General features: G+C 38.6%; 1 protein-coding gene across 1 annotated transcript; it reads left to right on the top strand.

The window, feature by feature from the left end:
- The first annotated feature begins 13,970 nt into the window (after window positions 1-13,970).
- On the top strand, window positions 13,971-14,867 carry LOC148113667 (vomeronasal type-2 receptor 26-like). Its single transcript, XM_087893256.1, has one exon. It carries the CDS (start codon window positions 13,971-13,973, stop codon window positions 14,865-14,867), a length of 897 nt encoding a protein of 298 aa, XP_087749382.1.
- Window positions 14,868-23,367: the final 8,500 nt, after the last annotated feature.

Raw genomic sequence — 23,367 nt, 5'->3', positions numbered from 1 at the left:
TTATCCAAATAAAGAAAAGAAAGGCTGTATCCTGAAACTGCTGGTCTTTCTAACTTTTGAAGAAACCTTAGGAATTGGTTTATCCTCAGCAGCTCTTTGTTTCTTCCTCTTGACATCTTGGGTACTTGGAACTTTTATTAAGCACAGGGATACTCCCATTGTCAAAGGCAACAACCGGTCCCTCACCTACATCCTCCTTGTCTCTCTTCTGCTCTGTTTTCTCTCCTCTTTGCTCTTCCTCAGCCAACCTGGCAAAGTGACCTGCCTTCTCCGGCAACCAACTTTTGGCATCACCTTCTCAGTGGCCATTTCCAGTGTTCTGGCCAAAACCATCACCATGGTTGTGGCTTTCATGGCCACTAAACCTGGTTCTCAGATGAGAAAATGGGTGGGAAAAAAATTGGCCTTTTCTATTGTCCTTTTTTGCTCCCTCTTCCAAGTATGTATTTGTACTATTTGGTTGTTCTCATTCCCTCCATTCCCTGAGTTGGACATGCACTCAGAGCTCCAGGAAATGATTTTACAATGCAACGAGGGGTCAACTTTCTTCTTTTATTGTGTTTTGAGATACATGGGTATCTTGACCATCGCAAGCTTTATTGTGGCTTTCTTTGCCCGTAAATTACCCGGCAGCTTTAATGAAGCCAAGTTCATCACCTTCAGCATGTTGGCCTTTTGCAGCGTGTGGATCTCCTTTTTTCCAGCCTATCTGAGCACAAAAGGAAAAGCCATGGTAGCTGTGGAGGTCTTCTCCATCTTGTCCTCCAGCACTGCATTATTGGGATGCATATTTTTGCCAAAATGCTACATCATTGTTTTCAGGCCTGAGCTAAACCACCGCGAACAACTTATAAAGAGAATGTAGGACATCAAGTGTTCTTTCTGGCTATGGAAATGATTAACTGAACAAAAAGAGTAGAGTGCTGCTATCTACAGGAAATTATAGATGTCATTGTTTCTATCAAACAAGCTTTTGTGTAAAATTGGGATTATTATTAAAATTCACTGTTGCCTATTCCAAATGAAGGGCTCATTTTGCTACATTTTCAGCAGTCCTCCAAGGTTGCTTAACCTAATCCTTTTTTCCTTTGAATACATCAAAGCTTTTTTGAGATTTTGAGCATCTATCTCTTTATATTCTTAGGAGATTGGAGAGATTTATTTTAAGGACACCTAAAGGTTTGCAGCTTCCAGTTCTTGAAATGTAAAAGTTAGAAAATCTTTGAACATGTAACAGACGTTTAACTGTGTTTTTGGAAATATTTTCATGAACGATTGCTCTCCATTCACTAATGTATATCTACTGTACCTAATTATCCAATTTTAATAATGTTGCAATTTAGGGACATTATATAAAACATAGTCCTCTTTTTAACTCATCCCATTAGAAGTATATGCTGACCATTGATCATAATAAATTTTGATTTAATTTGGTTTGATTTGGGTGTGTCTTCCACTAGTCTTTTGGATGAGACCCTTTCCATTATGCACTGGCTAATAAAATACATCATCAGGCTGGAAAGCAGGAGACCCTGAGTTCCAGTCCTGCCTTAGCGATGAAAGTCATCTGGCTATCTTTAGGACAGTCCTTCTCTCTCAGCCCAACCCACCTCACAGGGTTGTTATTTGGGGAAAATAGGAAGATGAAAGTGTGTTAGATATTTTCAATGCCTTGAGTTATTTGTAAAAATAATAAAACCTATATGTGTGTGTGTATGTGCGTGTGTGTATATGTATGTGTGTGTATTTGTGTTTTAATTCCATGATGTCAGTATTGCTGACATTAGCATTATCTGCCTGGACATGTGGATGAATTCCTCATCCAAATGGCTTTCTGGTTTAATTCCTTGTTAGGTTAAAAAAAAGTTTTGTCTTCTCTATTAAACGACAATGTTCATTTTACGTGGTTAATGGGAGTCCTGCTCCATTGTAAGAAACGAACCCGAATTTGAACAATGAAGCCTATTTTTATTGTCATTCTCCCTTGGATCATCATAACTGACAGTGAGAACAATTAATAAGTGGAACAACTTGCCTGAAGAAGTTGTGAATGCTCCAACACTGGAAATTTTTAAGAAGATGTTGGATAACCATTTGCCTGAAGTGGTGGAGGGATTCCTGCCTGGGAAGGGGGTTGGACTAGAAGACCTCCAAGGTCCCTTCCAACTCTTCTATTCTATTCTATTCTATTCTATTCTATTCTATTCTATTCTATTCTATTCTATTCTATTCTATTCTATTCTATTCTATTCTCTTAACTGACATCTTCTCAATATTAAATCATGAGACACTTATTATTTGACCAATACCAAAATAATTATTTTCTTAGGCCCAAACTTGCTGAGCAAAAGCACAATTCAACAACAATCAAGATTTAAGCTTATCAAGTACCGTATTTTGTTTATCAAGTACCGTATTTTTCAGAGTATAAGATGCAGCTTGGTTTTTGAGGAAGAAAATAGGGGAAAAAAATCTGCCTACCAGGTATTCATCTGGCTAGCCTCCTAGTCTGGTCAGCTTCAACACATTAGTTTGCTGGTTTTTGCTTGGGGATATAAAACAGCCTCTAAGACACAGCTGAGAGGAAGCAGCAATGAGAAAAGCAGGCAAAGCAGGGGGGGTGGGGAGAGATCGCTTCACTCGGCTAGCGCCTAGTTAGGGCTGAAAGAAAACTTCTAAAGAACAGCTGAGAGTCGGAACAAAGCATGGTGATCGCTTGACTCACTAGAGCCTCATTAAAGCAGAGAGTTAAGGGACCAGGCAAAGCTGGGAAGATCTCTCACTAGTGCCTCATTAGTGCTTCATTAGGGCTGAAAAAAACGGTTCGAAAAAGCTACATTCAGAGTATAAGATGCACCCAAATTTTCAGCCTCTTTTAAGGGGGGAAAGGTGTGCCTTACACTCTGAAAAATATGGTATCTCTTGAATCACAGGGAAATGGGCACAAGAGGTGAAATGGTCCAGTTGGATTCATTGCTATAGGGATCCTTCTGCCTCTCCCTTCTGCCAGAATGTCTATTCACACCACGATGATAGCCAAGATTTGAATTGGCACTCACATAGATCTTCAAATAAATACTGATGGATTTTTGTCATTAAGTGCACTCTCACGCATAAACCTTAGCTCAGTCATTGGAGGAATATTGGATTACTTTCCTATAGGGGTGAAATCAGTGGTGGGTTGCTCCCTGTTCAGTCTGATTCTTGCGAACCAGTAGTAACTGAGGCGGGAGGCTCTGCCCACGCACCCGGATGTCATCCTGAACGATCAGTACATGTGCCAAAGCTTCTGTGCATTCGCAGAAGTGTGCGTATGTGCACACTCCCATTGCGAACCAGTAGTGGAGGTAAGTAGAAATCCAGCAGGTTCTGGAGAACCGGTAGTGGAAATTTTGAGTAGTTTGGAAAACCGGCAAATACCACTTCGCTGGCCCCAGAGTGGGGTGGGAATTTATTTATTTATTTATTTATTTATTTAATTTGTATACCGCCTTTCTCCCAGAAGGGACTCAGGGCGGTGAACAGCCAAAATTAAAAAACATACAAATGCAAAAGTTAAGATAATTAAAAGAATTAAATCATTGGCTACCCAAATTTAAAACCCCAAATCCATAAAATTTAAAATCCCAATTAAAAACCATTTAGGCTAGGCCGGCTTGATGAAAGAAAAACGTCTTCAGGGCTTTACGGAAGGTCCGGAGGTCCGGGATCAATCGTATTCCAGGAGGCAGCTCATTCCACAGGGCGGGTGCCCCCACAGAGAAGGCTCTTCCCCTGGGGGCCGCCAGCCGACATTGCCTGACCGACGGCACCCCGAGGAGGCCCTCTCTGTGAGAGCGTATTGGCCGGTGGGAGGTTATCGGTAGCAGCAGGCGGTCTCGCAAATACCCTGGCCCTAAGCCATGGAGCGCTTTAAAGATGAGAACCAACACCTTAAAGCGCACCCGGAAGACCACCGGGAGCCAATGCAGCTCGCGCAGGAGAGGTGTTACGTGGGAGTGCCACGTCGCTCCCATAATCACCTGCGCGGCCGCATTCTGCACCAGCTGGAGCCTCCGGGTGCTCCTCAGGGGGAGCCCCATGTAGAGAGCGTTACAGTAGTAACGGGGATTTTCCAGTAGAATGGGGATTTTGCAATATCCTTCTCCTGCCATGCCCACCAAGCCACACCCACCAAGCCATACCATGCCCACCAAGCCACGCCCACAGAACCAGTAGTAAAAACATTTGAATCTCACCACTGCTTTCCTATAATTTGATAAAAGAGATGGACATTTTCACCATAACTAAAGAGTCAAAATGTTGTTCCTTTGACATTCTTGAGGCACAAACAAATACCCCTGAGCTGCCCTACAAGAGATGCTTTCCTTGTTCCACATTAGTGGTACCAGCCCAGTGACTTTATCCTCAGTGGGATAGTGTCTCAATTTTTCTACCATTTTTATGAAATTGAATTTAAAGAATATTCGTCTCTAATACAGTATGATTTACATTGCAAGGATTTTATTTTTCTTCCCAAGAATTTCATAATCTTAACTACAATCCCAAAAAATACTTATAGGAGTGAAAGCATTTTGAGCCTAAATGAAAGGTTTTGTATAAAATCTATGGCTTCTCTGTATTTCAAATACATTTGGTTTCCTGCTTCTTTGCATTTCAAATGAATCCTTTCTGCAGTCTGGAAAGAGTGCAGAAAAGAGCAACAAAGATGATTAGGGGCCTGGAGGTTAAAACATATGAAGAAAGGTTGCAGGAATTGGGTATGTCTAGTCTAGTGAAAAGAAGGACTAGGGGTGATCTCACAGGTGGGGTGGCCAGCTGGATGCACTATTTGGCCACCCTCCCACTTTATCCCACTATCTGTCTTTGCCTGCCCACAGCCATGATCGGGAAGGGGTGTGTATGATACGACCAGAGGGCCAGCTCATCTTTGTCCTCCCATGCCTCTACTCCTGCCTGCTGCCATTGCTGCTGTGGATTGGCAAGGCGAGGCAGATGGCAGAGTAGGGATGGCACCAGGGTGTGGCTCCTGCACGCTTGATCCCCACTGTCCAACCACAGAGGCCTGCACTCAATCTGGCCTGCTGCAGGCGCTGCACAGCTGCCTGCCTGGTCATGGCCATGGGCAAGCAAAGACAGACTGTGAGAAAGAGTGGGTGGCTGACCGCACAGCTCATCTTGCAGGTCGGAGCATATGCCTCCCTCCCGTACCTATGGCTCCACCTGCTGCTGGGAGGGCCAGCCTGGCAGTCACAGTGCTCAGACTGACCTATGCTGTGTGGGCTGCACAACCCCAGAGTGCCCTTGTTAAGTGCCCCAGACACCGTCATGCCCCACGTGCATTGGGAAGGGTGGCCAATCAGGCTGGGCCAGGACCTTGGCAGTGGGAGCTGAGGGCCCATAGGCCAGATATGGGACCATCCAGCCAGCGGACATTGCTTTTGACATGTCTGTTGTATATGTAAAAAATAAGACATCACCTGAAAATAAGCCCTAATGCATCTTTTGGAGCAAAAATTAATATAAAACCCTGTCTTATTTTTGGGGAAACACGGTATTATTTGAGTCCCATTATTTTAAATATATAACTTTGAAAGTGTCAACCAGAGCTCTAGTTGCTCATTTTCAGCAGCAGGAACATTTACATTGGGACTCTAGATATGAATAAAATGTGTGTGTGTGTTGACTACTATAAACCATTCTGATGTCCTCCAAGCAATTCAGTTTTCATGTCAGCAAATTCTAGTTACAGTTGAAATTATCTCAGCTGTGAAAAGAGCTGAGATGGTTTGTGAGAAACTCTCTTGAGGCCTGCGACTCTGAAAGGCCTGGAAGCAGTCTTGTTCTCAACACTGAGGCTGAGGAAACATCTAAAGGCAAATTGCAGAGTCATTATTCTGAAAAATAAACAACGGCATAATAAGATGTCTGTTGAATTGGGCGTTAGTTATCCTACTGTGGCATGCTTATAGCTAGCAGATATGAACATTTATATTTTTAGTTTCTGATTCAACCCAAGAATTAAGACAAGCCCTAGCAGGAGTGCTGTCAGTCAGCCAGCCGGACTTACTGTGTTGTAATTACAAACCAGAGTATCACTTAGAGATGTCTATGGAGATTCTCAATCATCCAGGTCACGGTTGTCCTGAAAGTGCTTTTTCAAAAGGCAGCTAGACCATCCCAACAATGCCTTGGAAGTGATGTCCCAGTGCCTGGAGGCCGTGCGGGTCTGGATGGGGAGAAACAGGCTTCGACACAACCCTTCCAAGACCGAGTAGCTGTGGCTGCCGGTGTCCCAGTATAGCCAGCTGGCTCCATCGCTGGTTATTGGGGGCGAATCATTGGCCCCCACAGAACGGGCTTGCAACTTGGGCGTCCTCCTGGATGCACGGCTGTTTTTAGAAGAGCATATGACGGCCATGGCCAGGGGGCCTTTCTATCAGGTTCGCCTGATATGCCAGTTGCGCCCTTTTCTGGATCGGGACTCCCTACGCACAGTCACTCAAGCACTCGTCACTTCTCGTCTGGAATATTGTAACACTCTCTACATGGGGCTCCCCTTGGGGTGCACCCGGAGGCTCCAACTGGTGCGGAATGTGGCCGCGCGGGGGATTATGGGAGCGACGGGATGCTCCCATGTGACTCCTCTCCTGCGCGAGCTTCATTGGCTTCCGGTGGACTTCCGGGTGCGCTTCAAGGTGTTGGTGATCACCTTTAAAGCGCTCCATGGCTTAGGGCCAGGGTACTTACGGGACCGTCTTCTGCCACCAATTGCCTCCCACTGGCCAGTTCGCTCCCACAGAGAGGGCCTCCTCAGGGTGCCGTCAGCGTCGGCTGGCGACCCCCAGGGGGAGAGCCTTCTCTGTGGTGGCACCTACCCTCTGGAACAATCTACCCCCAGAGATACGAGTGATCCCAGACCTCCAGACTTTTTGTCGGGTCCTTAAAACCTATCTCTTTCAGTTAGCCGGGCTGTCCTGATTTTATGATGGGTTTTTAAAATTTGAAATTGGTTTTAAATTGTAATGTTCTAAATTATGGGCCAAATTGTTTAATTATTTTAAATCTATTTTAACCTTTGTATATAAAGTGTTTTACTTGGCTGTTCACTGCCCTGAGTCCGAAAGGAGAAGGATGGTATAGAAATCTGAAATAAATAAATAAATAAATAAATAAATAAATAAATAAATAAATAAATAAATAAATAAATAAATAAATAAATAAATAAATGAATGAATGAATGAATGAATGAATGAATGAATGAATGAATGAATGAATGAATGAACAGTTTAGCCAGTTTATGGGCAGATGGGAGACTGGGACAGCTATGAAGTGGGCTTGTTTCGAGAATAGGTCTATTATGGTCCAAATCACTGTATTTCCCCCACTGTCAGGGAGCTCTATGATAAAGTCCATGGCAATCTCTTCCCACAGCCAGGAATAACTCCATAGAAAGCAGAACTCCAAGGCAGGCAGATTCCTCCTCTCTCCAATATATCTCCAATAATTCTAAGAATTATTCTGTGAAATATTTAGAACTATTAGAAATATTTAGAATAGAATTACAGAGTTGGAAGGAAACTTGGAGGTCATCTATTCCAACCCTCTGCTCAAGCAGGACAATACTATACTGTTTCAGATAAATGGCTGTCCAGCTCTTTTTGAAAGTCTCCAGCGATGGGGCACCTACAACTTCTGAAGGCAAGCCATTCCATTGGTTGATTGTTCTCACTGTTTGGAAATTTCACCTTAGTTCTAGATTGCTTCTCTCCTTGATTAGTTTCCATCCATTGGTTCCCATCTTGCCTTCTGATGCTTGGGAAAATAGTTTGGCCCTCTCATCTTTGTGGTAGCCCCTCAAATATTGGAATCCTGCTATCATATCCCCCCTAGTTCTTCTTTTCACTAGACCAGACGTGCCCAATTCCTGTCACAAGTCTTCATACATTTTAGCCTCTGGTCCCCTAATCATCTTTCTTGGTATTCTTTGTGCTTTTTCTAGAGTCTCAATTTCTTGAATTCTTGTTCCATTAGTATTTAGATATTCTTTTAGTATATAGTAAAAGGCAGATGCTATCTATTTCAACTCCTTTCAATTAACCAGTCAAGAAAATTTGACTTTTCCCCCTCCCACTGTAGGATATCTGGAATTTTCATAAATGATATCATTGGAACTGTAAAATTAAAAATAGCAAGAAAGCAAGATGGAAAGGTAATGAAAATATAGATAAACAGATAAAAAGACCCAATGTATAAGTCCTAGAGCAGAACAAGTATGAGTTCCAGGTGTGGTGGTGGTGAATTCTCCATTCTTATTTTAAAAACAACAACAACAACACATACAAGATAAATGTAAAACGTGTTTTAGTTTATTTTTCAAAGATATTGTTTCTTCTTTTTCCCTTTGGGGGGGGAGTGTCAATGATTTTCTTTTTAACTTTTTTTAACTTTAACTTTTATCTATTTTCCAAAGTTTTCCAATCAAGACCTGCTAATGTGTACCAGATAGTTGATGTTTGACCATTTCATCCAACATTTTGCAGGGAAATGGTTTCTTGATCCATTGATCAAATTAAACTTTTGTCCTGATTTCTAGAATTAGAGCAACATTCTCCACCATTTTCAAAACAGGTTAAGCATCAGTCACTTATGATGTCACTCCAAAGAAGGAAAGTTGTTGATCAGACATATAAAGAAAACATTGCCATGTTGCCAATGGTTCAATGGCAATTATGTCCCTTATGAATGACTGCAATCATTCTATTATTCTAGCAGGCCACAATATCAAAAGGTCTGCACAGAAGGGAATAGAGAGTGAGAAAGGATCTATATATATATATATATACCAAGCACAACATGGAGGAAGGAAGTCATAATGCTGACTGTGAGATTTATTTCCACAAAGTTCTCTTCCTTCTGTTTTACCTGCCAGAAGTTCTCCTTGAAGGTAGACTCAGACATTTTCTCCATATGCAGAAAATCATAAAATTGATCCTCCTGGTGTTCCGGATGCACGAAGCAGTTACTCTGAGCTGTCCTGCAAGTGATGCTTTTCCTGTTCCACACGAGTGGTATCAACCTGGTGACCTTATCATCGGTGGGATGATGTCTCACTTGATTTACCATTTCTATCAAACTCTATTCAAACAACACCCTTTTCTCAACCTTTATGATTCACCAATGTAAAGGTTTTCCTTTGAATCATCTGACCTTAGACCACATAGCAAAGAATCATTTATATGGCTGTTTGTGTAGGAAATGTAGAGTTTTTCATGTAAATGTAAGAATTCTTTGTGTTTTGAAAGCTTTCTAGTGGTGAGAGAAGAGGGAACTTCATTTGTGTTTGTTTCATTAACAACATTCTCGTAGGTAAAGCATATTTGATTGTGAGGAAATTATCAAAAAGAAGCATGCTAAAAAAAATCAGCTCTGCCACATTTCACAATACAAAAATAAAGGTGGTTTTCCAAAAAGCAACTGAACATTATTGTTTTTTTCTTTGAAAATGTTTTCTCCAAAATGCTTCTTGTTCTGTCTCAGTTCTGGCTCAATTCTGGAGGCTTCTTGAATGAGAAGCAAAATATTTTCAAAGAAAAACAAAACAAAACAAGAAAGTCCATTTGTCTTTTGGAAAAGCACTTTTGGGTCAACCATGACCAGGATGACCGAGAATCTCCATAGACATAAATATTGGAAGTTAGTTAAATTATTGGCATTCTATTTTGCTGAACAGGTGAGGAATGATAGGATAGAGTAAATGTGTTTTAATATTTCTCCTGCAGCCAAAGTGGACACACACCTTAGATTTTGTCTCTGGGGGAACTTAGAATTATGAGAAATCATAGAATATTCCTTCAGAACTGAAAAGATTCAGATGAAGAAGATGTATGGGTTTAGAGAGAATCTCACCCTTCATCTATAATTCTTTCTAACTCAGTAATGTTCCTAGAAAACTAAATCAACAGAGAAAACAAGCCACAGCATTCTAGTTTAAACTGAAGGCTGAAGTTAAAACTACAGACATTAATATTGTATGCCTGATGATGAGTAACTTTCTAGAAAAATATAAAGGGAAAAAAATGTATGCAAGATACATTTGGACTGATTACAAAATTGTTTAATACATCAGTCAGAAACACGTTTTCCAGTTACAAACAGTACCATACTAAAATAATTTGCAAATGATGATGACGATGACGATGACGATGATGTTGATGATAATGTTGATGATGATGATGATGATGATGATGAAAAGGTGTACTTAATCTATTTGCAGTGTAATAACCAAATTCTACCAACACGTCCTTGCCTTGGCCTTTGCTGTGAGGGAGATCAATGAAGACCCCCAGATCTTACCTAACATCACTCTTGGGTTCCACATCTATGATAGTTGTCACAATTCAAGAATGACCTATCGCACCACTCTGGACCTCCTTTTCAAATCCAAGGAATATGTCCCTAACTACAAATGTGATAGCCAGAAGAATCTGATGGCCATCATTGGGGGATTAAGTTCTGATACATCATCTAATATAGCTGACGTTGTAGGTTTCTACAAGATTCCACAGGTTAGTATGGAGGAGATGAACAGAAAAAAAAATACTTTGTTGTTATGACATAATTACTGAGAATCAGATATTAGATTTGTATTAAGACATTCTACAGACCTTAAGGTATAATACTTAGCACTCTTTTATGAAGCTACAATGCCAATCATAGAAGTGAGTATCTAGAGTCATTCCATTCCATACCATAGATTTGAATGTAGCACACTCTCATCTTGTTCAAACAAATGAACTATTATATATGTCTGAAATAATTCCTAGAAATTCCATTCTTTATTAATATTTCAAAAGAAATAGAGGAAAAGTTCCTTCTTTGGAGATCTTTTACAGGAAAACTAGATCCAGAAAGATCGGATTTGAGCTAATGACTCAACAGAGTATTATTTTGCTTTATTTTAGCTGACATATGGCTCATTATCCCAAGAAGAGTTTCAGACTAGCAAACGCTCTTCACTTTATTTCATGGTCCCAAAAGAGGACCATCAATACATTGGAATTATCCAACTGCTTCATCATTTCAGATGGACGTGGATTGGGATTTTTACTATGGATAACAACAATGGAGAACATTTCTTACAGAAAATGCAGCCCATACTTTCACAAAATGGAATCTGTTCATCGTTCATACAAAGGCTTTCACAACTAATCCACATAGAACACTTTGGAGAACTTTATCATGTAGCCTTAAGTATTTCCATTAATTTGAAGAATAGCAACACCACCGCACTTCTCGTCTATGGAGAATCAGGGACAATTATGTGGCTCAGAGGTGTCATGTTTGTAGCAGATCCTGAAAACAAGGAAACTGCATTACTTAGAAAGGTGTGGATCATGACTGCACAGATTGATTTTGTGCTCTCAGGCTTTCAAGTCATGTGGGATCTCCAGATGTTCCATGGGGCTATTTCCTTCACGGTTCATTCAACAGCAGCTGTAGGTTTCAAGGAGTTTCTTCAGACCATCAAACCTCATTCAGGCTGCAGAGATGGGTTTCTACAGGATGTTTGGGAACAATCATTTGATTGTTCATTCTCAAAATCAGAATTACAAGAAATGTCCAATAGGCAGTGCCCATTGGAAAAGAAACTGGAGGATCTTCCTGGGCCCTTGTTTGAAATGGAAATGACTGGACAAAGCTACAGTGTCTACAATGCTGTTTATGCTGTGGCTCATGCTTTGCAGGCTCTACTCATGTCGGGGTTCAATAAGAAAAAAAGTATGATGCATAGAACAATTGACCTCCCACCTCTGCAGCCTTGGCAGGTATTCTCTCTTCATTGGACACTTCTTTTATTTCAATGAGCAATTTGATCTAGAATTACCATTTGAAGCTATAGAAGAAAATCTTAATATTTTTACCTTATGAAATCCAGTTAGGTATGAACATCAAGAAACTACTGTATTGTTAAGTAATAGAGTTGTAATGGGAACCTGGCTTCCCCCTTGACTTTGCTTGTCAAAATGTGGCAAAGGTCATAAATTTGAAAGCTGAACATAAGTCACATTTTTCAGTGTCTTTGCAACTTGTCACTAAACAAGCTGTTGCAACTAGAGGACTACCTATATTATCCATCCAACTCTCATTTTTTTATTCTCTTTCACATAGCTCCATCCATTTCTACATGGCATTTCTTTTAACAATTCGGCTGGAGAGAAAGTTTCCCTGAATGAAAAAGGGGAAGTAATGGGTGGATTTGATATCATCAACCTCATCACATTTCCAAATCGGTCTTTTCAAAGAGTTAGAGTCGGAAGAATAGATCCGAGTTCTCCAACAGGCAAAGAATTATTGGTTGATGAAGATTTGATTGTCTGGCACCCAGCTTTTAATCAGGTATGGACTCATTTAATGGACTATATCTTGGGCTATTATGATCCCAAATAGGGGCTCTTGAACCATATTGAGCAAAGCCTCTTTAGAAATCTAATTTCCATGTTTGCAAGAAAAAAATGGAATACAAGGAACAAATATGGCCCATGATCAAGCATTAATCAAATTGACAAAATGATTTTGCAATGTAAAAGTCAGATTTTCTTTTTGGTTGCAACTACCTTTCAAATTATGGACATTGCCTTATTTCTGTAAAATTTTAATCCCTCATATTTATTTACTCAACTTGCCTTTTTCAAAGACGCTATTTTCCTCATCACTGTCATTTCAACAAATTTTAATGCATAATATAAATCCAGCTAGGTAATATTCACTAGCCCTTTGGAGAAGTAAAGAATTCTTTACCCCGATAAAAGATGATGATTAATAACTCACCAATGAAGGTGTCCCAGAATAATGTTGAAGAATCTACTTTGAGTCAGTCACTGGTCCACCTTTGGTCCCGGTGACTGTCCCAGATTAGATCCTGCAGGATTAATAAATGTTTTTTCTTAAAACCTCCCTTTGCAAGAATCTTTTATGTTTACACCAGGTACTTCCAATTTCTCTGTGTAATGACCATTGCTTTCCTGGATACTGGAAGAAGGAGATTGAAGGAAAACAATTCTGTTGCTATGACTGTGTTCCATGTCCAGAAGGGAAGATTTCAAATCAAACGGGTAGGTTAGATATTCCAGGAAGTTTTCATTAGGTTGATTTAAGCAAACAAAGAGGAGCAGTGGTTCAATAGCTTAATGATGCTAGAGAAAGTCATTAAGCTCTAACGGTTTGAGTCCCAGCACGGTGTGGGGTGGTGAGCTTCCGTTACTCATCTCAGCTTCTGGCAATCTATCAGTTCGAAAGTATGTTATATGCAAATAGATGAATAGGTACCATTTCGGTGGGGAGACGAGCTGCCACTTCATGTGGACAGTTAGAATCCTGCTGGCACTGCACTTCCCATTTGTGATGTCCATTTGTGAGGCAGCTTTAGTGTAGGGACAAGGCCCATATGTTGCTGCTGTCAGGGTTCTGACCAATGCCCTAACATCACCATATACTGAATAAATAAGTTTTTTTTATTTTACTTTAATAAGCAAAGTGTAATTTGCACACCTTAGTATGCAAATAACTAATACTTTTAGTTATTAGTGAATATTCATTTTTATAGCTGTGACTCACAATCTGTTGTTCAGGTCAATACACTCTGTTACTAGAGACTTACATATATCTTTACGGTTTTCTTTTCCATGTTTGAGAAAAAATGGCGAAAGTCCAAATGGCCTACATTGCAATAAAATTTAAAATGATACAAAGGATTGCATTTCAAAGAATAATATTCCTTCCATTTCTACTTCGTTTTAAGCCAGTCCTCAAATTTTCCATTTGAGGAAAAACTGAATTTTCATAGAAATATGATCCATCTGGTAAACGGTGGAAAGAACTCAAATGAATAACAACTCTCACCCATTCAGAAAGTAATTTGAATACCATAGGATACCTAGATGATAAATTCCTTGATTTTCTTTCCAGATATGGATGACTGTTTGGAATGTTCAGAAGATCATTATCCCAATAAAGAAAAGAATGGATGTATCCTGAAATTGCTGCTCTTTCTAAGCTTTGAAGAAACCTTAGGAATTGGTTTGGCCTCAGTAGCTCTTTGTTTCTTCTTCTTGACATCTTGGGTACTTGGAACTTTTATTAAGCACAGGGATACTCCCATTGTGAAAGCCAACAACCGGTCCCTCACCTACACTCTGCTTGTCTCTCTTCAGCTCTGTTTTCTCTCCTCTTTGCTCTTCCTCAGCCAACCTAACAAGGTGACCTGCCTTCTCCGACAACCAACTTTTGGCATCACTTTCTCAGTGGCCATTTCTAGTGTTCTGGCTAAAACTATCACCGTGGTTGTGGCTTTCATGGCCACTAAACCTGGTTCTCAGATGAGGAAGTGGGTGGGGAAAAGATTGGCTTTTTCTATTGTCCTCTCATGCTCTCTATTCCAAGTAATGATTTGTATTCTTTGGTTGTTCACATATCCCCCATTCCCTGAGTTGGACATGCATTCAGAGCTCCAAGAAATGATTTTACAGTGCAATGAGTGTTCCGCTTTCTTTTTCTACTGTGTCTTGGGCTACATGGGTATCTTGGCCATCGCCAGCTTTATTGTGGCTTTTCTTGCTCGTAAATTACCTGACAGCTTTAACGAAGCCAAATTCATCACCTTCAGCATGTTGGCCTTTTGCAGTGTGTGGATCTCCTTCTTTCCAGCCTATCTGAGCACAAAAGGAAAAGCCATGGTAGTTGTGGAGGTCTTCTCCATCTTGTCCTCCAGTGCTGCTTTACTGGGATGCATATTCCTGCCAAAATGCTACATCATTGTTTTGCGACCTGAGCTAAATCACAGAGAGCAACTCACAAAACGAAATTAGTACATTGTGTGTTCTTTTTGGCTCCCCTAATTTAATTTAATTTAATTTAATTTAATTTCCAATTTATATACCGCCCTTCTCCCTGAGGACTCAGGGCGGTGTACAGCCAAGATAAAAAACATAGAATACAAATATTAAAACTTTTAAAAATATATATAAATAATTAAAAGATCAAAGGTGGTTTGTATGCAATTTCAGGGAAGGAACTTGATATTTAGTGCCTTTGCAATCCATCCTCTTTTTTTCATTGAGGTTTCTCTATAATTTCTAGATTTAATGGGATTTTAGTGTGGTCTAGAGGGTTAGGAACTGTGGTAGAAATCAAGGGGCCATGAGTTCAAGCCCTGCCTTGGCCATGAAAGCCAGCTGGGTAACTTTGGACCAAACACTGTTTCTCACAGGGTTGTTGCTATGTGGAAAAAATAAGGGAGATGGTATATTGGATATGTTTGCTGCCTTTGGTAGTTTGTAAGATAATAAAGTGGTATATATTGTAAAAAAATAAAATAATAAATGAAATGAAATGAAGTACTAATATGAAATGAAATGAAATGAAATAAAGTAATAAAATGAAGCAAACCTGCTATGGCAAGTGAAAGGGATTGAAAGATGTAAAATGTACGATGACATCATTAACTAAATTCCACCCAGTTTGTAAAAGTATAGTAACCTGCACAAAAGGATGTCATTTCCACACCACAAAGAGTATGTTTAATGTTATGTTTTATTATAATTTATTATGAATGGATAGCTAAATAGCTATGTATCTAGATATCCAGATATCCATAAAGGAGGGGTGGAGGGAGAGAAATAGATAAAGCAAGATAGAGAGATGGATGGATGGATGGATGGATGGATGGATGGATGGATGGATGGACAGGCAGACAGACTGATTGATTCTATGGACAGGACAAGTAGCCGAAATTATAATGAAAGTGCAACCCTAATTCAGATAGAATCTAGTTACTCTGCAAGTAATCCTTCCCCTGTTCTCATCATTGGTGGCATGATGTCCCAAATAGTTTACCAGTTTTAGAAATTAAAATTTAAGGAACATCCTTGAATAACACCTTATGACATATATTGTAGCAAGTTCTTTTTTATCTATCTATTTAAGAGAATTTATATGGTCCCACACTCACTATCAGTGTCTCTGAGCTGCTTAAAAAATATACAAGGAATAAAAACACACCGCTGGGGATAGCAATCAATTGGTTGAGCCACTTTATAGGTTCCAACCCCTTCTGAGTTCCACAGGCCTATTGACAAAACCAGGTGCTCAAGGCTTTAAAAAAGAGGGACCAATCTAATCTCAGCATGGATGATGTTCCAGAGGGAGGGAGCCATCACAAAGTAGACACTTCTTCTGTGTCCCACCAGATGTCCTGACTTAAGAGAGAGGACACACAACTATCCCTGCCCCCTGCCTCCACTGGATCACATGGATGTGATCAGGAGGAGACAGGTATTCAAATAACCTGATTCCAAGCAATGTTTAAAGGTGACAACAAGCACCTTGAATTGTACCCAGAAGCAAATTGTCAGCCAATACAACTACCACAGGAAAGGTGACACAACCGAGTCTGCACAAAACCACACGGGTGGCTGATTTGGAAACAATTGGAACTTATAGATACTTTTAAAGGACAGCCCCATGTAGAGTCCCTGTTAGAGAAAATTAATTTCTCTATAGCTGTGCCTATTAATGGATTTTGGAATGGACAGATACATAAGCCAATCAGAGGGCAGCTAATAGGTTTGAATCTCCAGGGTCCTACCCTAACTGTCATAGTTAGCAGTATAAAAGGAGATTCTTGTCAGAAACTCTTTGCTCTTCGATCTACACTCATCTTAGCTATTTGGTCTTAGGTCTTAACTCTTCTAGGATCTTCCGTTAAACAACTGTGAGCAGTTTGGAAGTCTGTTAGAAGAGCAGTTCTGGTGGTTTATAATAATATTTCTTCTGAGGAAGAATAGTCATAGATAACATAGCTTAGAGAGAATAGATATAGATATATAGCTGACAGGATAATTAATCTTAGTAACTAAGTGATGTTTATTAATTGCATAGATATTGTTATGTTTTTATTATGTAAATAAAAACATTTACTGTTAAATGATGTAAAGGCTCATTTGTTAAATTAGAAATTCATAGAGACAAAGGTTCACGGTTCATTGATTTTATTAACCTCCACAATAGTCCCAGGTAGAACTGATGATCTCCTAATTGGTGGCCTGGTGTCACACATAGTTTATCACATTTATTTATTTATTTATTTATTTATTTATTTATTTATTTATTTATTTATTTATTTATTTATTGCGATTTATATGCCGCCTTTCTCCCTAGGGACTCAAGGCGGCTTACAAAATGACAACTTCAATACAAATCACAATACAATACAAAATTAAAATCAGTAATCCAATTGAAAATGATTTAAAATCATAGCAGTGTACCAGTGTACCCCCAAACGGAACATTAAGGAACTTTAAGGAACATCCTTGTATAAAACCTTATGGCATCCCATTGTAAAAGGTGTTTCTCCCCTCCTTTTATAATCTTTCCCAGTTCCCCCAAATTTTCTTATATGAGTAAAAGGTGTTTCAGCAAAAATGTAGGCTTCATTTTTAATCTATAACATCTCTGTTTTTGAAAAGTTTCTAATTGTAGGAAAAGAAATAATATTCTTTAGAATTTTTTAAAGCAGGGGTGTCAAACTCAATTTCATTGAGGGCCGCATCAGGGCTGTGCATCAGGGGGCCAGCCAGGCATGGCCAACTGAGTGGGTGTGGCCCACTGAGTGGGTGTGGCCATCTTTACGCCACTCCCCAAACTGCTGACATTTTTCCTCTTTTTGCATTGGGTAGGCCGGGCCAAAGCCCGTGGTCCTTGTATTTGATACCCCTGTGTTAAATTATTTGTGAGATATTGTATGAAACGTTGGTGCAAGTAATTATTTGAAGAGATTTAGAGAGCTTAGAGTCACTTTTAAAAAAATGTTCTGCATAGTTGTTCTTCAGAAAAGAAACGTATAATAAATGACTGACACCTGCTGGATTTGTTCATATTTGATTTTGTGAAAAATTAGTCAAAAATAAATGTGTCATCTTGGGAAAAAAAACCTTTGTATTTATTTCTACAATTATAACAATTAAATATATATTCTCTTGCATATGTCCCTTATATTACTTTTGTTGGATTTGCAACTTTAAAAAAAATAGCTGAACTATCAGCTACTTATTACCTCATCAAAATAAGACAATTATATCCTAGAGGAATTACTATAGGCCAAAACATCAAAGGCTTCCCAGAAGGCTATTGAAATTCAACAACAATGAAGATTTCTGTTTGCCTATAAAATAAGTCTTGAGTCACAAAGAGTTTGTTACAAGGGGTAATAACAGCTCTCTAAGATTCATTGTTTCAAGTATCCACCTCTGTTCTCTTCTGCCAGTCTATCTGTTCAAAACCTTGTGATATTCAAGATAAAAAATTGTACTCACATGGATCTTCAAGCAGAAAATGATAGATTTTCTCCTTAGATGTATTCTCAAATATAATCCTTACATCTACCTTTAGATGAAGTATTGGGTTATATATGCTTCCCTATGGGAAGGCTGGAAGGCAAAACATTTTCACAATAACAAGATCACCAAGATGTTTCTCTTGATGTTTTTGGTGCATAAAGTAGGTACTTTGAGCTGCCCTGCAAGTGATGCTTTCCTTGTTCCACATGAGTGGTACCAGCCTGGAGACCTCATCATTGGTGGGATGGCATCTCATTTCCTTTACCACTTTTATGAAATGAAATTTGTTGAAAACCATGCTTTAACACCTTACGAGGTACCAATGTAAGAATTTTATTTTCTTTATCAAATCTTACGGAGACCTTCAAAAATCTTTTATATGAATAAAAGCTGTTTGTGCATAAATGTAACATTTTTAATGTAATCTATGCCTTGTTTTTCTTTCAACTGTATCTGGTTATGAGAGAAGAAATAACCTTCTTTACATTCTTTTAAAGTCTTTCACATGAAATGTACACAATTTCAGATCAAGAAGTCTATTTGAATGTTTACTGAGGTAAAGCACTGTCTCTCCCCACAAAACATACATACAGTAAATGAGTGACACCTGTGGAATCTGTTCATATACATTTTCTGAAAATCTCATAGACAATAAATATAGTACTTTGAAAAAAGTCACTACTTGTATTTGTTGAAGTAGATATTTGTTGGAAGTCATGGAAATGCTGTTTAAAATAAATTTGAACACTGTATTATGAAGCATTGTACCAAAGCTATAATCTTCCTACTATGGTCAGAGAAAAAAAATTTCTTATTCATATAGAAATGATGCCAATGTACAAGGTTGTAGAATTATTATTTTTTCAATGGGGACATTTAACCTATTTGCAGTGTATTTACCAAATTTCATCAACACGTCCTTGCCTTGGCCTTTGCTGTGAAGGAGATCAATGAGGACTCCCAGATCTTACCTAACATCAGTCTTGGGTTCCATATCTATGACACTTACCTCAATGCAAGGATGACCTATCGCACCACTCTGGACATGCTTTTCAAATCCCTGGAATTTGTCCCTAACTACAAATGTGATAGCCAGAAGAATCTCATGGCTATCATTGGGGGGCTGGATTTTGTCACATCATCTCATATTGCTGAAATTACAAGTTTCTTCAAGATTCCGCAAGTAATTTGTGAAAGGATTAAACAGAAAACTTCTATATTTTGGTGCTGTTGAATAACTGAATAATTAAGGAGCATTAAAATTTAGTCTCAGGTTTGTGTTAAGATGTTCTTCCTGGCTTAAGGTCTATTAGTTAGCATAATTTTGAAACTATTATGCCAAATGCAGGAAATATGAATTCTATACCAGATGAAAGATTTGAACTCTTTGCTTCTATGTAAACAATTGATCAGTTATATGTCTTTGAAATAATTCCAAGTAATTCCTTTCCATATTAATACCTAGAAGAATTTCAGGAAAACAATTCCTTCCTTGTGTATATTTTCTATGAAAACTAGATCTGGACAATTGCATTTAATTTAACAACTCAAGAGAATACTATTCCACTTTCTTGCAGCTGACATACGGCTCATTACCCCAAGAAGAATTTGAGACCAGTAAGCACTTTTCACTTTATTTCATGGTCCCCAAAGAAGACCATCAGTACATTGGGATTATCCAACTGCTTCATCATTTCAGATGGACGTGGATTGGGATTTTTGCTGTTGATAACGACAATGGAGAAAAGTTCTTACAGAAAATGCAGCCCTTACTTTCAGAGAATGGAATCTGCTCAGCGTTTATAGAAAGGCTTTCACAACTGGCCCACTTTGAAGAATTCCAAGATTTTTTTCAAACAATCTCAATGATTTCCATTCATTTGATGAATAGCAAAGTCAATGCAGTTCTTGTCTATGGAGAAGCATTGACAATTTTGTGGCTAAGATTTGTAGTGTTTCCAGTAGATCCTAACACCAAGAAAACTACATTATTTGGAAAGGTGTGGATCATGACTGCACAGATTGATTTCATATTGTCAGGATTTCTAATCAATTGGGACTTCCAGATGTTCCATGGGGCTATTTCCTTTACTGTTCATTCAACAGAAGTCGTAGGTTTCAAGGAATTTCTTCAGAACATAAATCCACTTTCAGACTACAGAGATGGGTTTTTGCAGGATGTTTGGGAACAAGCATTTGATTGTTCATTTCCAAAATCAGAGTTACAAGAAATGCAGAGTAGAAAATGCACTGGGGTGATGAAGCTAAAGGATCTTCCTGGACCTGCCTTTGAAATGGAGATGACTGGCCAAAGCTACAGTATCTACAATGCTGTTTATTCTGTGGCTCATGCTTTGCAGGATCTATACATGTTGAGGTTCAATAGGAAGACAACTACGATTCGTAAAAAAACTGATCTTCCAAATCTGCAGGCTTGGCAGGTATTTCCTTTGCATTGGACACTTCTTTTATTTCAATGAGCAGCTTGACATAAAATGATTTTTTGAACCCAATGTGGAAAGTCTTAATATTTTCTGCATGTGCAATCAAGTATAAGAAACAACATAGAAATAAGAGAGAATTTCCTGACAATGAGAACAATGAATTAGTGGAACAGCTTGCCTTTAGATGTTGTGTTTGCTCCATCACTGAAAATTTTTATGAAAAGATTGGACAGCCATTTCTGTGAAGTGGTCACCTCCTTGAGTAGGGTTAAGTAGAAGATTTCCAAGGTTCCTTGCAACCTTGTTATACTGTGATGTATAAAATAGATACAGATTGCTTACAGATTAATAGAATTGGAAAGGACCTTGTAGGTCATCTAGTCCAAACAGGAGACCCTACACCATTTCTGACAGTCCAGTTTCTTCTTGAAAGCCTCAAGTGATGAAGCTCCCACAACCTGTGAAGGAAACTTCTGTTCCATTGGTTGATTGTTCTCATTGTCAGAAAATTTCTCCTTATTTCCAGGTTAAATCTCTCCTTGTTCAGTTTCCATCCATTATTCCTTCTCTGGCCTTCGGGTGCTTTGGAAAATAGTTTGACCCCCTCCCCACTGTGGCAGCCCCTCAAATATCTGAAGATTGCTATCATGTCTCCCCTGGTACTGTTGGCTCATATTTAATTGGTTGTCCATTAAGAACCCTCTCACAGCTACTGCTATTAAGCCTGGTTTCCCCCAGTCTATATATGTACTTTTGGTTTTCTTACCTCAGTGTAACACTTTACTTTTCTTTACATTGAATTCCCTTTTTTAGAGGGAATGGAGCCTATCTTCTAGAGTGTTAGCTATTCCTGCAAATTTGGCAAGCTCCCCCTCTGTTCCCTCATCTAAGTCATTTGTGAAGATATTTAAGTGTACAGGGCCTAAAATGGAATCTTGTGGTACTTCACTGCTTACTTCCCTCCATGTATATGTAGACCAATTAAGAACTACTTGTTGAATATGGTTTTTCAGCCAGTTGTGAATCCATCTGTTGGTGATGCTATCTATCCCACCTTTTTCAAGTTTACCAAGAAGTAAGTTGTGGTCTACTTTGTTGAATGCCTTGCTGAAGTTTAAGTATATTATTCCACAGTATTTCACTGGTCTACTAATTTAGTCACTATATTAAAGAATGAAATAATATTGGTTTGGCATGATCTGTTTTCAACAAACCCTTGCTGATACAGAAAACTGATTTCTCTTGTTATTCTGTTTTCTTATTACTCTGTCATTCTGTTATTCTGATCCTCCAGAAGCTACTATATAAATTATGGTTTAAGTGTCAGTAGGAGTTTTTAAATAAATCACCATAGCTTGCACAGTAAGATATAGTTAAAATGATAATTTAGATTACTTTTCATTGTATCTTCCAAAAATAATCTATTCTCCCAGTACTTTCTCTGTGGCTCATGAAATTTTCATGAGTGACAAGCAAAGTTTTCTGTCTCTATCAGAGTTTTACAGGAATAAAATAGAAGAGGTCCTTTTTACATGTGGCATCCAGAGTATCAAACAAACCTATCTTTGAAATAATCACTTCCTCTCATCTATGTGTCAATGAATGCTTGAGTCTCAGGTTCCAAAATCTGGCGAAAGGAAATTAGTCAAACCTGAGACTCTCAAATAACTTTGTACCAACGAGGAAATATTATATATGTTCTATCTTGAATTAATTGTTTAAGTAGTGGACCTAAAACATAATTGAAGAAAGTTACATCATTCCAAAAGCTTACTTTCATTCTGCTTCAGTTCATGCTTACCTTTTCTTAAAATAATATCAAATAAATAATAGAGTGGACATGTACATTTCCATGCAAGATTGATCATCAAATTTCTAAATGTATATATTCAATAACAGTTTTTGGAATATGAAGAACTATTGAATGAAACTTGATTATGATGTTCTCTTTTCTATTATGTTGCTATAAATTCCCTCTCCTATTCTCTTTCAAGTAGCTCCATTCATTTCTTCAAGGCATTTCTTTCAACAATTCAGCTGGAGAGAGAGTGTTCCTGAATGAGAAAGGGGAAGCAACAGGTGGATTTGACATCACCAACTTGATCACTTTTCCAAACAGATCCTTTCAGAGAGTCAAAGTTGGAAAGATGGATCTCAAGGCACCAAAGGGGAAGGAATTACTCATTGATGAAGATGTGATTGTCTGGCACATAGTTTTTAACCAGATATCAAATTATTGAATCAACAATGCCTTAATCCATTATGATCCCATATTGAATGTACTCTCCTTAGAAGTCTAATTTCTGTCTTTTAAATAAACAATGGTGTATTCTTTCAAATGTTGATGATCAAACATTCCTTAAATTGACAAAATGATAATATAAAAGCCATGTTTGCATATTTGGTTTCCATTTCTGTTTGAAATCATACGAATGGTCATGTTTTCCTGAGATTGTCACCATGTGTTATTATTTACTCACCTTGACCTTCAAACAGGACCATTTCTACATTATTCTGATTAGTAAATT

This window comes from Pantherophis guttatus, chromosome 4 (assembly GCF_059756535.1).
Source record: "Pantherophis guttatus breed Tessera chromosome 4, ASM5975653v1, whole genome shotgun sequence".
In the NCBI taxonomy this organism is placed as follows: domain Eukaryota; kingdom Metazoa; phylum Chordata; class Lepidosauria; order Squamata; family Colubridae; genus Pantherophis; species Pantherophis guttatus.
Note: the sequence above shows the minus strand (reverse complement) of the source record. Positions and strands in the feature narration are given on the sequence as shown.